We start from the raw sequence: 16,786 nt of genomic DNA, 5'->3' as shown, positions 1-16,786 counted from the left end.
AACAACATACTGTAAAGGAATTTGCCTGCCTTTATTTGGCACGATCTAGACTATTTCATACAGAAATAAGTTGCGCGTGATTTTGTTCAATGTTTTATTAGAGAAGGAAATTCACTAGCCGAGGAGCGTACGGCCATTTGCTCTGCTCAGCTAAGTGATCGCGCTCCTTTATATATAATAGCATCACCCGTTGCGGCTAATGGAAAACGGTAAGAATACCGGCTAACAAGGTGAATAAACAGGATCGCTAGTGCGTTGGTATGACAAGTGACGATAAGTGATAGCATAACGAGTAAAACAACGATATAATAAAAAAATGACATACAATAAAGTAAGACAACAACATGAGTTATGACAAGTGACAGCACAACGAGTAAAGCAACGATAAAATAAAAAGGACAACACATACAATAAAATAAGAAATGTAACGTCATGGCCCGGCGTCCACCACAATATCACATCCACCATCGTATGTTTCAGTTTATGAACTTTCTGTTACTTCAACCTGCTCTTCACTATCCTGACTCCTCCACAATACTATTAGATTAACAACTTTCAAAACACACTTTTTCAACTCACTTAATTTTTCTTGAGATCGGTCTGTTCATTTTTTTTTTGCATGTAATGAAAAGCATCATTTTTTTTATGTTTACCAAAGCCAATAAAAGCTACACATACATAAGTAAACAAGTTACTACGTAGAGCTGGGATTAAGCCTTCTGTGTGGGTTTAAAAGTCATCTGGTCAGAATAACACTGACCAGTTCATCACATGAACAAACAGCTGATGTAACCTGCTAGATATTAACGCTTATGTGTAACATTCTGTCTAACAAACATAGCTCAAACATGAAAAGTCACACATTCATTGCTACACGGACATTAACAACTATCACCGTAATATCCAACAAGTGAGTGTAATGTGATGCCGAGAGTTTAATAGTTTGTATCGTTAATAAACATCCAGAGGTAGCACGGATCAAGGCGGTTACAGAGATCGATCTATAATGTTTATAACATTAAGATATAAGTAACAACGGTATTCACAATACTGAGTCTTTTAAACATAAATACATCATTAAGCAACATTTAGTCGAACTTGTAATGTTCTCTTGTGTTTCTGTACGCAAAGTTTTTTGCTGTGCAGTCACACCAATCTAAACAAGAGGGAGAGCTGATACACAGTTCTCATACCAGTTTTAGGATTTCGAGTTCACAGTTTTTGCCCACAAGAGGGAATACAACTTTAACTAATCGGTATAAAAGGCTAATATGTTCGAATTTTAGTACGCAAATTCTAGCAATCTTATTAATGCGTATGGCAAGTTTGCGAAATAATATTATAACCAAATGTTTACCAAAATAGTAAAATGCTATGTTACAAAACGGAGAAAAACTCATAACAGTTACAAAATTTATACAAACCTTTGATACCTTAGATGTAACACATTTACAGCTAAAATAGAATATAATAAACAGTCTCTGTACGTCTGCAGTTTCTTTTTAGTTAAGCACGATCAATACGCCTGTTGCTCCTTCCATGCTTTCTGGTATAAATGATTAATTCCTGTATCATCCCTCAACCCTTTTAGGGCCAACCATTTCACAAGTTGTGTTCCCCTTCATGTATATGTAGCGTGTTATAGCAAATAGTGGCCATCATCTTCACAGTGGATATAAGAAGTGATAATGTACAAGATGACAGACAGCCACTTCTACCAGTCAGCTTGTTTATAAGAATATAGAATGGATTTCATAGAATGGATTATTCTATGTAGTTTTATCTATGTAAACTTTCTTAATTGAACGCCACAGAGCTTTATTTTTTCACCCTTCCTCTATAATAGTGGTGGTCAATTGGAGGTGATGTTCAAATAAAAGCTGGCGTTGTATTTTTCAAATGGCTCGTAAGAATTTTGAGAAGAAAAATTTAGCCCTTTTACGGCCGAAGTAAATGTTGCCTATATTCTGCACCTTTTTCCGATTGAGCGATATTAAAATTAAACATTTTGGATGCAATAAATCGGCTGACATAACTCCAACAGTTTAAAGTTTCCATTATAATTTTTGCTATCTGAAAACACTTGACTTGATACTTGTTTTAAAAGGCCCCACAGTCATTATAAATATGTGACTTTAAAATCAGAAATTATGAAGTGCGGCGTGAAAGCCTTTATTTTGCTGTTACAGTAGCAGGGGTTATAAATGTGTCAACTCTCAAACAATCACAAACAATTAATGAAATGACTAAGATGATGGCTAATGTGGGACCGAATCCGTGACATACGGCTTATTAGACTGCACTTTGACCAGGCTGAGCTAATCAGCGATGTTAGCCTCCTTTCAAACCTCGGCATTATCTTTCTCCTCTGTGCTTAGTGACAAAAAAAGAAAACAGATGGGCGGACACCGACCAATAATGCTGCCTCTGTCAGCCTTCCATAGCCTCAGCATTATCTTTATCCTCTGTACTTAATGACAGAAAAGTGGCCAATAATAATGTAGATGATCGGTTTCCAGTTTCTATGGTAAGACAGAATAAATGTAATCTATGCTGAACTATATGCTTTAACAGACTTTCATGGAGCCAATAATTCTGGGGGATTAAATGGACATTGTAACTAAGAAACTGTCACTCCAAGTCTTACGATAATCCACTTCCTAGAACAAGTTTCTGACTTAAACTGAAGCACTCTACATGCATTCCATAAAGCTGCCTTTTTGGTATGCGATAACAATACCCGAAAAAAACATCAATGAAACAGAAAATGTTTTTTACAAGTGATCCAACATCTTTTTATTGATTCCATGCTTCTGTACAAAATATTCAAATTGCCTCACATTATGCAGTCAAATTCTCAACATGCCTGATTGTTAATCACCAACAATAGAGTACAACTAAATGATTGTATTTGGATTTGTTTCTAGCATAAAAATGATAACATGGATTACCTATAACATAGGAAATCTTCATAGAAGCATCTGTTTTGGGATTTGTTGACCAGATTGTTGAGCATTGTGTATAGCAAGGAGTCAATCATGAGGTAGGCTGGCATTACACTAGGCTTCCCATATTCACTGTGGATAAAATAGTACATTTGAAAAGATATGGCTAAAAATAGGAACAATAATGCTCTCTTATTGACTTAAACCATTTTGTTCATAACCTTTACTCAAGGCTATGAGAAATATCTTTAGGTATTTATGGGGCTGCTGGCACGACGTGGCTCAAGTCCACCGTTCAGCAATGGGGTTGTTTCCGATGTCTAAAAAATACAGCAATCAGTATAACATATATGAGTGATTTGAATTTAATAACCCAGTCGGTATACAAACTGAGCTAACACTTCTATTAGATGACTAGTGTACAGAGCTTGTACTACTGACTAGTGTACAGAGCTTGTACTACTGACTAGTGTACAGAGCTTGTACTACTGACTAGTATACAGAGCTTGTACTACTGACTAGTGTACAGAGCTTGTACTACTGACTCGTGTACAGAGCTTGTACTACTGACTAGTGCACAGAGCTTGTACTACTGACTCGTGTACAGAGCTTGTACTACTGACTAGTATACAGAGCTTGTACTACTGACTAGTGCACAGAGCTTGTACTACTGACTCGTGTACAGAGCTTGTACTACTGACTAGTATACAGAGCTTGTATTACTGACTAGTGTACAGAGCTTGTACTACTGACTAGTATACAAAGCTTGTACTACTGACTAGTATACAGAGCTTGTACTACTGACTAGTGTACAGAGCTTGTACTACTGACTAGTATACAAAGCTTGTACTACTGACTCGTGTACAGAGCTTGTACTACTGACTAGTGTACAGAGCTTGTACTGCTGACTAGTATACAGAGCTTGTACTACTGACTAGTGTACAGAGCTTGTACTACTGACTCGTGTACAGAGCTTGTACTACTGACTAGTGCACAGAGCTTGTACTACTGACTAGTGTACAGAGCTTGTACTACTGACTAGTGTACAGAGCTTGTACTACTGACTCGTGTACAGAGCTTGTACTACTGACTAGTGCACAGAGCTTGTACGACGGACTCGTGTACAGAGCTTGTACTACTGACTAGTATACAGAGCTTGTACTACTGACTAGTGTACAAAGCTTGTACTACTGACTAGTGCACAGAGCTTGTACTACTGACTAGTGTACAAAGCTTGTACTACTGACTAGTATACAGAGCTTGTACTACTGACTAGTGTACAGAGCTTGTACTACTGACTAGTATACAGAGCTTGTACTACTGACTCGTGTACAGAGCTTGTACTACTGACTAGTGTACAGAGCTTGTACTACTGACTAGTATACAGAGCTTGTATTACTGACTCGTGTACAGAGCTTGTACTACTGACTAGTGTACAGAGCTTGTACTACTGACTAGTATACAGAGCTTGTATTACTGACTCGTGTACAGAGCTTGTACTACTGACTAGTGTACAGAGCTTGTACTACTGACTAGTATACAGAGCTTGTACTACTGACTAGTATACAAAGCTTGTACTACTGACTCGTGTACAGAGCTTGTACTACTGACTAGTGTACAGAGCTTGTACTGCTGACTAGTATACAGAGCTTGTACTACTGACTAGTGTACAGAGCTTGTACTACTGACTCGTGTACAGAGCTTGTACTACTGACTAGTGCACAGAGCTTGTACTACTGACTAGTGTACAGAGCTTGTACTACTGACTCGTATACAGAGCTTGTACTACTGACTAGTGTACAGAGCTTGTACTACTGACTCGTGTACAGAGCTTGTACTACTGACTAGTGCACAGAGCTTGTACTACTGACTAGTGTACAGAGCTTGTACTACTGACTAGTATACAGAGCTTGTACTACTGACTCGTGTACAGAGCTTGTACTACTGACTAGTGCACAGAGCTTGTACTACTAACTCGTGTACAGAGCTTGTACTACTGACTAGTGCACAGAGCTTGTACTACTGACTAGTGTACAAAGCTTGTATTACTGACTAGTATACAGAGCTTGTACGACGGACTCGTGTACAGAGCTTGTACTACTGACTAGTATACAGAGCTTGTATTACTGACTAGTATACAGAGCTTGTATTACTGACTACTGCACAGAGCTTGTACTACTGACTAGTGTACAGAGCTTGTACTACTGACTAGTATACAGAGCTTGTATTACTGACTAGTGTACAGAGCTTGTACTACTGACCAGTGTACAAAGCTTGTACTACTGACCAGTGTACAGAGCTTGTACTACTGACTAGTGCACAGAGCTTGTACTACTGACTAGTATACAGAGCTTGTACCACTGACTAGTGTACAGAGCTTGTATTACTGACTAGTGTACAGAGCTTGTACTACTGACTAGTATACAGAGCTTGTATTACTGACTCGTGTACAGAGCTTGTACTACTGACTAGTATACAGAGCTTGTATTACTGACTAGTGTACAGAGCTTGTACTACTGACTAGTATACAGAGCTTGTATTACTGACTAGTGTACAGAGCTTGTACTACTGACTAGTGTACAGAGCTTGTATTACTGACTAGTGTACAGAGCTTGTACTGCTGACTAGTATACAGAGCTTGTACTACTGACTAGTGTACAGAGCTTGTACTACTGACTCGTGTACAGAGCTTGTACTACTGACTAGTGCACAGAGCTTGTACTACTGACTAGTGTACAGAGCTTGTACTACTGACTCGTATACAGAGCTTGTACTACTGACTAGTGTACAGAGCTTGTACTACTGACTCGTGTACAGAGCTTGTACTACTGACTAGTGCACAGAGCTTGTACTACTGACTAGTGTACAGAGCTTGTACTACTGACTAGTATACAGAGCTTGTACTACTGACTCGTGTACAGAGCTTGTACTACTGACTAGTGCACAGAGCTTGTACTACTAACTCGTGTACAGAGCTTGTACTACTGACTCGTGTACAGAGCTTGTACTACTGACTAGTGTACAGAGCTTGTACTGCTGACTAGTATACAGAGCTTGTACTACTGACTAGTGTACAGAGCTTGTACTACTGACTAGTGTACAGAGCTTGTACTGCTGACTAGTATACAGAGCTTGTACTACTGACTAGTATACAGAGCTTGTACTACTGACTAGTGTACAAAGCTTGTACTACTGTCTAGTGCACAGAGCTTGTACTACTGACTAGTGTACAAAGCTTGTATTACTGACTAGTATACAGAGCTTGTACGACGGACTCGTGTACAGAGCTTGTACTACTGACTAGTATACAGAGCTTGTATTACTGACTAGTATACAGAGCTTGTATTACTGACTACTGCACAGAGCTTGTACTACTGACTAGTGTACAGAGCTTGTACTACTGACTAGTATACAGAGCTTGTATTACTGACTAGTGTACAGAGCTTGTACTACTGACCAGTGTACAAAGCTTGTACTACTGACCAGTGTACAGAGCTTGTACTACTGACTAGTGCACAGAGCTTGTACTACTGACTAGTATACAGAGCTTGTACCACTGACTAGTGTACAGAGCTTGTATTACTGACTAGTGTACAGAGCTTGTACTACTGACTAGTATACAGAGCTTGTATTACTGACTCGTGTACAGAGCTTGTACTACTGACTAGTATACAGAGCTTGTATTACTGACTAGTGTACAGAGCTTGTACTACTAACTAGTATACAGAGCTTGTATTACTGACTAGTGTACAGAGCTTGTACTACTGACTAGTGTACAGAGCTTGTATTACTGACTAGTGTACAGAGCTTGTACTACTGACTAGTGTACAAAGCTTGTACTACTGACTCGTGTACAGAGCTTGTACTACTGACTAGTATACAGAGCTTGTATTACTGACTAGTGTACAGAGCTTGTACTACTGACTAGTGTACAGAGCTTGTACTACTGACTCGTGTACAGAGCTTGTACTACTGACTAGTATACAGAGCTTGTATTACTGACTAGTGTAGAGAGCTTGTACTACTGACTAGTGCACAGAGCTTGTACTACTGACTAGTATACAGAGCTTGTACTACTGACTCGTGTACAGAGCTTGTACTACTGACTAGTATACAGAGCTTGTATTACCGACTCGTGTACAGAGCTTGTACTACTGACTAGTGTACAGAGCTTGCACTCATAGACAATGACCATAATGAGAGAAGATCAGAAAGGTAGTGGTAAAAAATTAGAGCTGGTTGCTTTCAATAAATTAACCTTTAACATTTACTTTTCAAGCATGGCCAGTCTTTCAAGCATGTAAGTCTTTTTTTATTACAAAATTGTAATAAAAAAAGACAATTCAGTTTATTAGTTATGACATTTAATTTTAATTAACAAAAGAAATATTTTTTAAATAAGTAAATATGAATAATGATTTCTTAGAAAATGGACAGCCACAATAATCTTAGCTTTTACTAACATGAAAGGAAATGGGTACAGATTAGTGCTGGGCACGAGTACTTCTTGGTCAACGGGTTTAGACCCGCCCCCTGCTGTTCGGGTTTTTCGAGTATCGGGTAGCTAGTAGTGCTAGGCTCGAGTATTTCTTTGCCTACGGATTTTTCGGGTATCGGATTTGTTGATATGGATTTTATATTTAAATTTTCTAAACAGATATATCTTCAAATTTACAAAGCAATTAGATTTCTTTTCAATTTATTATTTTTCACAGTTTTTATCGACCGACATTCGTACTCGCAGCGTTAACAGGTGGATTGTTAAACAGTCAAGATAGTCTGGGGCTACAGGGCATTTTCGTGTCAACAGGTGGCAGAAGATAGGGTCTATGGTAGCTTAATACTTAAGCATGTTCTATGTACCTCCCTGACTTTCTGTAGATGGCGCTCTAAATCTCATAAAAAACTTTACATTATCGGCATTTTCCGTTAGTAAGGCTTGTTGGCTTAGTAAAACTTGGTTATAATGAATTATGTAATCCATAATAGCTAGCTGTGGTAATCAATTTAAACAGAGTTATTAGATTTTCACTGCTACTACGAACGCTGATGGCTGTTTCTAACAAGGTGATAGCGGAAACAGACTAAGGACATATGTGTTATCGGTGATAGCGAACACGCGCCGTATTAAAAAGGCATAGACTTGTTTACGAAGCCGATTTGGCTAATTGCGCAAATAAAATTTGACGTAAGTATTTCTTCTCACCTTTTAATGACAAGTAATCACTGCTTGACTACAATATTTCTAGTAGGTATAGTAAATAAGGTATGATATGTTTTATTCCATCTATTAAATTAAAGACTCGTTAAACCCCATTGTCATGCCTCCTTAGCAAAAATGACACAGAAATGCCCTGTGGTCCCAGACTAAAAGCACAGGGTGCAATAGACCGAGTTTTTGTTAACACTACCCGACGGATCCGTGTACCAAAACCCGAACTTGAAAGTCAAAACCCGAACCCGAAGGACCGGAATACCCGAAATCTCTATTACCCGATACTCGAGAGAAGATAAACCCGCGAGTTCAACGAGTATTACTACCCGTGCCCAGCACTAGTACAGATTGAGGAAGAGACGTATTGGTAATGATGGCTGCAATATCTTTTTGGCTAACTGAGAGTTACAAAGGGTAGATAATCTAGATTCACAAACAGACATTGGATCATATAATATATGCATTCAGTGTGAACCGCAAGCCAGTAAACGAGACATTAGTTTTAAAACTTATCATTATTTTTATCTTTAAAAAAACAATAAAATATATTGACATTTTCTAGCGCGCTTCTTAGTTTTACCGCTTGTCTTTTTTTCTGCTCATTACAGTCATACCTCGACATACAAGCGTAATGCTTTTTGGGACCGAGCTTTCATGTCAATTCTCTCTTGTCTCAAATCAATTTTTTTATATAAGATAACTAAATATAAATTAATCTGTTCCTATCCTCTGAAAAAACTCCTTAAAACAAGATATACAATGTCTCTTTAATTGCTTTAATTCGTTGCTTATACTCACAAAGTAGCACATATATATATATATATATATATATATATATATATATATATATATATATATCTAGCGATTATGATTGGCAATAACATGTAATATTATGTATAATACTGTTTGAAGCTTTTACCTTCTAGTCAGACGGTGCCGGCTAACGGCGATGTGGGAGAGAGACTTGACGGCAACAAATTTGGTACGCTACATTTTTGTGATGCTACGTAACAACAAATTTAACATAACTTTAATAAATTTAACTGAAATGACTTTAGCTTACAAAGCCTACAAAGTTTTAATCTTACACTAGACTTAATTTTAATTGCGTCTTCATTTTTATTTTTATCATTTTATTCTGTTTTTGAAGCTTTTTTAAAGTTTCAAACTGATCCAACGAGAAAGACCGGGCTGTTCTCGTAAGTGACCTGTCGCATACTCAGCCACCTAGCAGCCGCATCAAAAACCATCTCGTATGCTCGTATCACAAATTTGGCTTGTATCTCAAGGCAAAAAATCTCTCAAAATTTTCCTCATAATTATCTCAAACTTCTCATATGTTGAGACACTTGTATGTCGAGGTATGACTACGGTATATGAAAAATATTTAATATGATATAACTGTTCTATTAGTGAAACATTTTTAACAACTGCCTCGTTTTTTCAGTTGAAAGTTTAGACTAGTATAAATCAGTGACCAGAACATGACTAAAGTTCACATTTCAGACAGTCTGTCCAGGCTATGAATTATAGGAAGATAGGAGGGTTGAAAGAGACAGACTTGATGTTGTCAATTACCTGAGGTGCTGTGTCTTCCACAAAAGGCGTGTCAATTTTCTACAATATGAACATTTGAATTGAATTCAGCTTTCTGATTGAACACAATAGTTAAAACTATGGTAGGTTGAGAGAATATGAGGAATGGTATGGAGCAACTGGGGGATGGTAGAGTCTAAAAGAAGCTAGTGGAGGAGTAGAAAAAGAGAATCTTAGAGAAGAGAAAAGATAAAAAGTGTAGGGATAAAGATAAGACCTAAGAAGGGCAAAAAAGGAAAAGGGAGTTGAGGTGAAGGAAGTTTAGTGCAAAGCAAACAGAAGGAGTTGATACAAAACACACCGACCTTGAGGCGTATTGAAAAAGTCAACCATACTTAATTTTTTCAATGAAGACATTTTATTGGCTGTTCCAACTAATATGTAATTGACTCATAGTACATACTAAAGCAGTGAAAAATTATACATGTATACCTTAACTGCTGTTATGCATAGCACTTTCTCTTTACGTTTTTGCCAGCATTCCACATTAATCCTATGTACTTAAGGTTATTAAAAAGATATGAAAATTAGCAGGGACGAAGAGAAACAGATAAAGTAAATTGCAGCAATAGAAAAAGGCCCACAAAAAATCTTAGCGAAGCATTTGCAGGGTATGACAGCCCATCGTGGGTGCAGTGTTGCTAAACAATGATGGTACATGTCTCTTTGCTTTCTGGTAGAATCTATATGCATGTACACATGTATATACGATCACACGTGTACTAGCAAATACAAATTGGTGATACTTTTTGACCACATTACCGAGTATTGCGCTAGTTATGAATCTGTATACTGGCAGTGGTAATACACTCAACGCTTTTGCAATCTATTGGGTGGTAGAAGCAAACCCACCTGACTGTTCCTGTATCCAAGATACTTGATGAGCATAAAAAGCAGTGTCAACAGAATAATGGCAGCGGAGACAGCAATCAGTATGTAACTGATGGTATACATAAGCTGCTGAATGTTGAAGAACATGTCTTTGAAGGTGGAAAGACCTTTGTCATTTATAGTAGCCGACTCATCAAGCCAGAGGAGGGGGTACAGCATTGTACGCATCTTTGACATCTCCCTGAGGGTGACATAAATGTTGATTACTCACATGATCTAAATCACAATTTCAAAGTCCACTAAGGCAATATGACTTAATATTGAAAAATTAACTCCTGGAAAAAAACACCAGCAGAGAACAGACCGTCGAGCAACACAACAGCAAAAAAAGTTCATACTAAAAGAATGCCGGAATTACATTAGCGATAAAAAATTTTTGCATAGAAAATTCATTTTTACTCGCCATAGACTTATACAACATTTACATTCTAACTTTTAAATGAAGATATTTGTTTATTTCTGTGTACTGTGCTATTTATGTTAACTGTGTTTACTTCTGTGTAATTCATACCGTACCGGCTGCAGTATCTACCACAGATCTATACTGATTGCAGTAGTCACGATGACCATGTGAGTTTAAGTATTTTTCTTCACGTAAGGGCACACATTTTTCTTCTGGTTTGGCTTTGCGAATAACGCTAGCTGCAGTATTAAGCGTGAAGCCATGAAAGATTGGCATGAGTAATAAGTATGTGCCCAATTTATTCCATAGTGTAGTCAGCTGGACAGCGTTGTGTGTTTGATAAATGACCTCTCTACAGAACTGGAAGTATTGAGTTCAAATCCCAAGTGCGCAGTGGATTTTTCATGCCTAGAGATTTGTCGCTATAACTAGACTAGGTAAACTGTCATCTCGCAGAGCATACCCTCTGTTTGAAAGCAGGCAACCTTCTCATGATGGTCAAACATTGATTTATCTACATGTATATATTCTAACCTTAGTGCTATCGTATTTGTATTGCAACATAACTTCAAAGACACTTGAAGACCTCAACGGAAGAACGATCAATGTCACAATTGTTCAAAATTGGGATATAGCCATTTTAAAGTTTACAAACTCTTTTAGAGAGAATTACAACTTTTATCATAGAAACTTTTTAGCTATGGATCAATAAAGATGTTACCTGGGAATGTGATCAACAAAGAAGCGGTAGACATAATTTGTGGTGGCACAACATGGCCTAAGTTAACACGACTACGCGGACATTGATCGATTTACTTTGGAAATCCTTGACAACTCTCTACGCATTATGTTTTATTAGGGGATAATGTTACAATATTATAATATTCTTATTTTAAACGCTATATTGCAGTAAAATAAGAGATTTCTAACATCCAAATTTCAACCAAACAAAAATAAACAGGTCACAATACTACAACAACAACGTTTTTACTGTGTCCTAGAAAAACTGCAATATTTTGTTTTGCATTACACTACACGTTTTTGCACACACTTCTTTTTTGCTTCTTGGTACTATTCAGATATTTCCCTTCACTGCCACTGCCTCTGTCTATTGTATCAAGTTATTAACCTTTTCACTGCCATCCATGTACAAATTTAGCTATCGTCCTACTGCCAGCCATTTTGCCGAAAATTGTGGATTCATGATTGCTTCATGATATGTATACAATTTTTTTCAACTTGAACCTATATCTACAACATTTTTATTGTATATTTTATTTTTGCACACTTGTTAACAATTAGTGCACACTTTGTGCATTGTTAAAGCTATGTGAAGCTACGATCGCTACGAAGCTAAAGCAGTACTCAACAATGTTCTTTATTCCTACACAACTATTAATTTCACCACCAATGAAGTCAGTGCTGCTACTTGAATTTTTTGTGTAATCACGAAAATCTGAATCTGAATTAACAAGAATGTCATCAAAATACGTAATTATCTGTTTTCTAACACGGGCGGCACTTACAAAAACTTACACAAAAATGTTCGTTTTCAGGTTGGAAATTCTATAAGACGATCGTTATAAGTTGGAAATTCTCAAACATGTATGCGTTACTATTGGTTGAAAGTAATCACATGACTGGAAAATGATTGTTGTTGCTGGGTAGCCGTTGGACATTGATCGTTTTTGCAAAGAGCTAGTTTATTTTAAGCAGGAATATCTCTGGACCTTGATCATTTTTGCTGAAACTTTGTCACAGAGACTAAACTTTGTGGCCAGAACTATTAAGAGAAGATAAATCTAGAATTTGGAGAAAATGTGACATTGATCGTTCTTCCGTTGAGGTCTTCACTTGTCTTATCAGATCAAAATTTGAGCTATCAAAACATTCTCATGAAAACAATGCATTCTCAGAGATAAGCAGTGGACTCATTCCTTGAGACAAGTTGTATGAAACAACGCATCTCATGAAACAAGTTGGCTAAAACGAGTCACCTCATGAGACAAGTTGCCTAAATCGACTTATTACACAAAACAAATTGCATAAATCGACTTATCACACAAAACAAATTGCATAAAACGACCCATCTCATCAGACAGATTGCCTATAACGAGTCATTCACGAGGCAAATCGCCTAAAATGAGTCATCTCATGAGACAATTGCCTAAATCGACTTATCACAAGAAAAAAATTGCCTAAAACGACTGATCTCATCAGACAGATTGCCTACGACGAGTCATTCACGAGACAAATCGCCTAAAACGAGTCATCTCATGAGACAAGTTACCTAAATCGACTAAAAAATGAGACAAGAATGTACGAAAGAAACAAAATATCTGATAACATGCATGACTGGAAAACATAATTAAATAAAGCTGGGTGGTAAACCAATAAAAGTTAGTTTATTAGTTAGTAAGAGCTGGGTGACATACTAAGGGGCACAGCATTGGTTTGGCTCATCATAGGCTCACAACTAATCCCAAGGTATAGACAGGGTCAACAGAACCGACTAGGGGTCAGCTCCAGATTAAGGCTAAAGATTAAGACTTGAGAACTTAGGCAACAACAGCAATTAAACATGTTGTTATTTGTGCGCTCAGTCAGTTTTATTTGTATTTTTGTATCAGTCAGTTTTATTTGTTTTTATCGATTTCATTTTTAATTTATTTTATTCTTAAGTTCTATTAAAGTTTACCGCAGAGACTGGTCTCTGGTTAAATGTTTTTATCATATATTTTTTCTACATAAATTTTTGGGCTAAATCCGTTATGATTACCAATGGAGCGACCGACATAACATCGCAGCCAAGCCGCATAGACGGAAAAGAACAACTCCCTTTCAGTGCAGCTGATGCATCAGGCGCAGTGCATAGGCCCCTATTGTGACAAGCTGTTGTTTGCTCGCTCTGCTCGACGGGGGACAACTCCGCAAAAACAACAGTTTATCAAGACAGGCTAGGCTACCAGGAAAGGAATAGCTCACCAGACAAAAGCATTCTGTTTGACATAAAGATTCATCTGCAGTCTCTTGGCCCCTTTCATAACTATGCCAGTAGTCGGCTCTACGTCTATGAAGGTGTTGTGGCGTTCCTCATCAGGGTGCAAGCCACCAATAGTCGCCTCATAGTACTTACCATTCAAAAAATGGGGTTGTGAAACAAATACCGGGGCTCCTTGTACCGCTGTGATGTTCAGAACACCTGTGATTAGAAAATAAAGTACATGAAACGCATACAAACTTTTGTATACTATATTAGCTGGAAACTGTAGATTATTATCAGTGCAAGTCCATGCAATGTATCCTCAATGCATGTTATTGTAGCATATACTAATGCCTTTCTACAAACCTAACAAGCTAGTAAGGGTACTTTGGGGATCCTTGGGTATCGACTCCATGTAGGGATACATGATTGGGTACAGGTGAGGTGTTTGTATTCCTTTTGTGTATCGCCTACATGTGGGGATACATGATTGGGTACAGGTGAGGGGTTGTATTCCTTATGTGTATCAACTACATGTAGGGATACAGGATTAGATACAGGTGAGGGGTTGTATTCCTTATGTGTATCGACTACATGTGGGGATACGTGATTGGATACAGGTGAGGGGTTGTATTCCTTTTGTGTATCGACTACATGTGGGGATACGTGATTGGGTACAGGTGAGGTGTTTGTATTCCTTATGTGTATCGACTACATGTGGGGATACATGATTGGATACAGGTGAGGTGTTTGTATTCCTTTTGTGTATCGACTACATGTAGGGATACAGAATTGGGTACAGGTAAGACGCTTGGATTCCAATTAAATACCTTTCGGAATTTGAGGGGATATACAGTAATTTTTTGCCTATATCGGGATACACAATGGTAGACAACAACCGAGTCAGGTCTATTGACAGTAGATAAGTAGATGCATCATTAAAACAATCTAAAATCTATATAATTGTTTTAATGTTTTCAGACTACGATAAGAAATGCTTGCCTTGTAACAAACACATTTTGTATATGCTAATAAGTCTTCATTTAATTAGTTCATAGGTTTTCAATGGTGTTTACTTACTCGGTCAGTCGCATATCATCTTTTGTAGCACGTAGAAGATAACTCCAAACTTATGGATATACGTAGGACTAAACTAATGCTTATCATAAACATTGCTTAATGATAAATATTTTTTGGACATTTTTTATGTATTCCTCTAGGATACGAGTAGGGAATCCAATAGCACCATAAATAGGAACAAAATATTTCAGCAAGAGCACCTACCATTGTGGGGACACTCATCGCCCAGACAATAGCATGCGTTGTCATAGTTATCTGGAGGATAACCAAACAGTGCAGCAGGTGGTTTAAATCTATACTGAGGTACATCGTGTAGGTAGTGCTTGGACGAGAATACAACATCAATAGATCTGCAACACATCTAGGAAGTTGAAGCTCAGCTATCAAGTCATAGATTTAACACGCATGGATGTATCTAACAAAATGAAGGAATTTACTGTCCACAAAGTAGATATAAATGTACAACTATGTGAGCAAACAGAATAGATGTGAGCTAAGACTTATTTAGGCTTAATGTAAGGGCTGGTACACGCTGTATCACAGGCAGTATGACGATTGTTTGTCTACAAATATGGCGGCATTTCTGTGAACGAGCGCATGTGCAGATGAATTAATGTCAAAAAACGAAGGATAGCGGTATCGCTATGCTAATGTTCTCTTAGTTTGTTTGTTGTAAGCTTTTCATAGATTCTTACAAAGTGTCATCGGTTGGTAAATGCTTACATATTGCTCGTAGCTTTTTGTTAGATTCTCGTCAAGTACTCCCATACTACATAGGTGATCGTCTGTGATAACAATGTTCACGCTATCACAACACGTCCACTTTTAGATCCCTGAATAGACATAGAGTTCTCGTTATACAATACGGTCACTAAAATGATATCGTACTAGTCCCGCAGCGACTGTCATGAAGGGAAATATAGATGAAGTTATCCATGACATCCAATCACCATCCCCAAAGTAGTGCCCATTGCGCAGACTTTCATGGATACTTGGCGGAATATCGGTTAAATGTGACAGCTGCAATGTTTGCTAACACACCTGCGTTGCGTGGGCGCTACCATCGGTCTACGGTGCACATAATCGTACAATTAATCGCTGAGAAGAAAACTCGGGCATACTGCGATACGGTATATATAGATATAATGTGCTACAGTGTGTGACAGTAAAGAGTCTCACCAAACCATCATGCCAAAATATTTCGTATATAATCACACGTTGAGCAGTATAAGCTGAGAGATCTTTACCTTGCTAGATCAGAGGAAAAGAGGAATAATTTGTCCTTGACATCAATAAAAGGGTGATACATGGTCCCGTCTGAAACAAAGACACTTTTTTCATTCATGGTAATTTCACAGATTTAAATATTATATACTAAACGCTCAACAATCACATAGTTGCAAGAATAGAAAACTCTAAAGAAGATATTCTGTAAGCCGCAATTCACAAAAATGATGATACTGTTCTGTGGTTTCACTGCCCTACCTGTTCCATTGATCATGTTGCAGTACTTGGTCTTCCAGAAGGACAGTGTACTGCAATATAGTACCCATAATTCTTAGTAATACGCATATCAAGGATATCAATGACACTTGACCTTGATCACATGCAAACATACTTCTTCAAGTCAAATGACTAGCAACGCGGGAACCTGCCTTATCGTGTCACTTGAT

At 37.7% G+C, this 16,786-nt stretch overlaps 1 protein-coding gene across 3 annotated transcripts in view; it reads right to left on the bottom strand.

The window, feature by feature from the left end:
- Positions 1–2,777: 2,777 nt before the first annotated feature.
- The window catches only part of LOC137402875 (lysosome membrane protein 2-like), a 28,972-nt gene continuing 14,963 nt past the window's right edge, over positions 2,778–16,786 (bottom strand). For 2 of the 3 annotated variants that reach the window (XM_068089382.1, XM_068089384.1), the window contains exons 7-13: positions 16,599–16,648; positions 16,361–16,430; positions 15,318–15,463; positions 14,036–14,252; positions 10,609–10,828; positions 9,739–9,777; positions 2,778–3,265 (exon numbers count right to left, since the gene is read on the bottom strand). In XM_068089382.1, coding sequence (XP_067945483.1) covers positions 3,194–3,265; positions 9,739–9,777; positions 10,609–10,828; positions 14,036–14,252; positions 15,318–15,463; positions 16,361–16,430; positions 16,599–16,648 — 814 coding nt within the window. In that variant the 3' untranslated portion in view covers positions 2,778–3,193. The remainder of the gene's footprint in view (positions 3,266–9,738; positions 9,778–10,608; positions 10,829–14,035; positions 14,253–15,317; positions 15,464–16,360; positions 16,431–16,598; positions 16,649–16,786) is intronic. The other variant, XM_068089383.1, reaches the window with a different exon arrangement.

This window comes from Watersipora subatra, chromosome 8 (assembly GCF_963576615.1).
Source record: "Watersipora subatra chromosome 8, tzWatSuba1.1, whole genome shotgun sequence".
In the NCBI taxonomy this organism is placed as follows: domain Eukaryota; kingdom Metazoa; phylum Bryozoa; class Gymnolaemata; order Cheilostomatida; family Watersiporidae; genus Watersipora; species Watersipora subatra.
The sequence above is the reverse complement of the archived record's forward strand: the minus strand, read 5'-3'. Positions and strand labels throughout refer to the sequence as shown.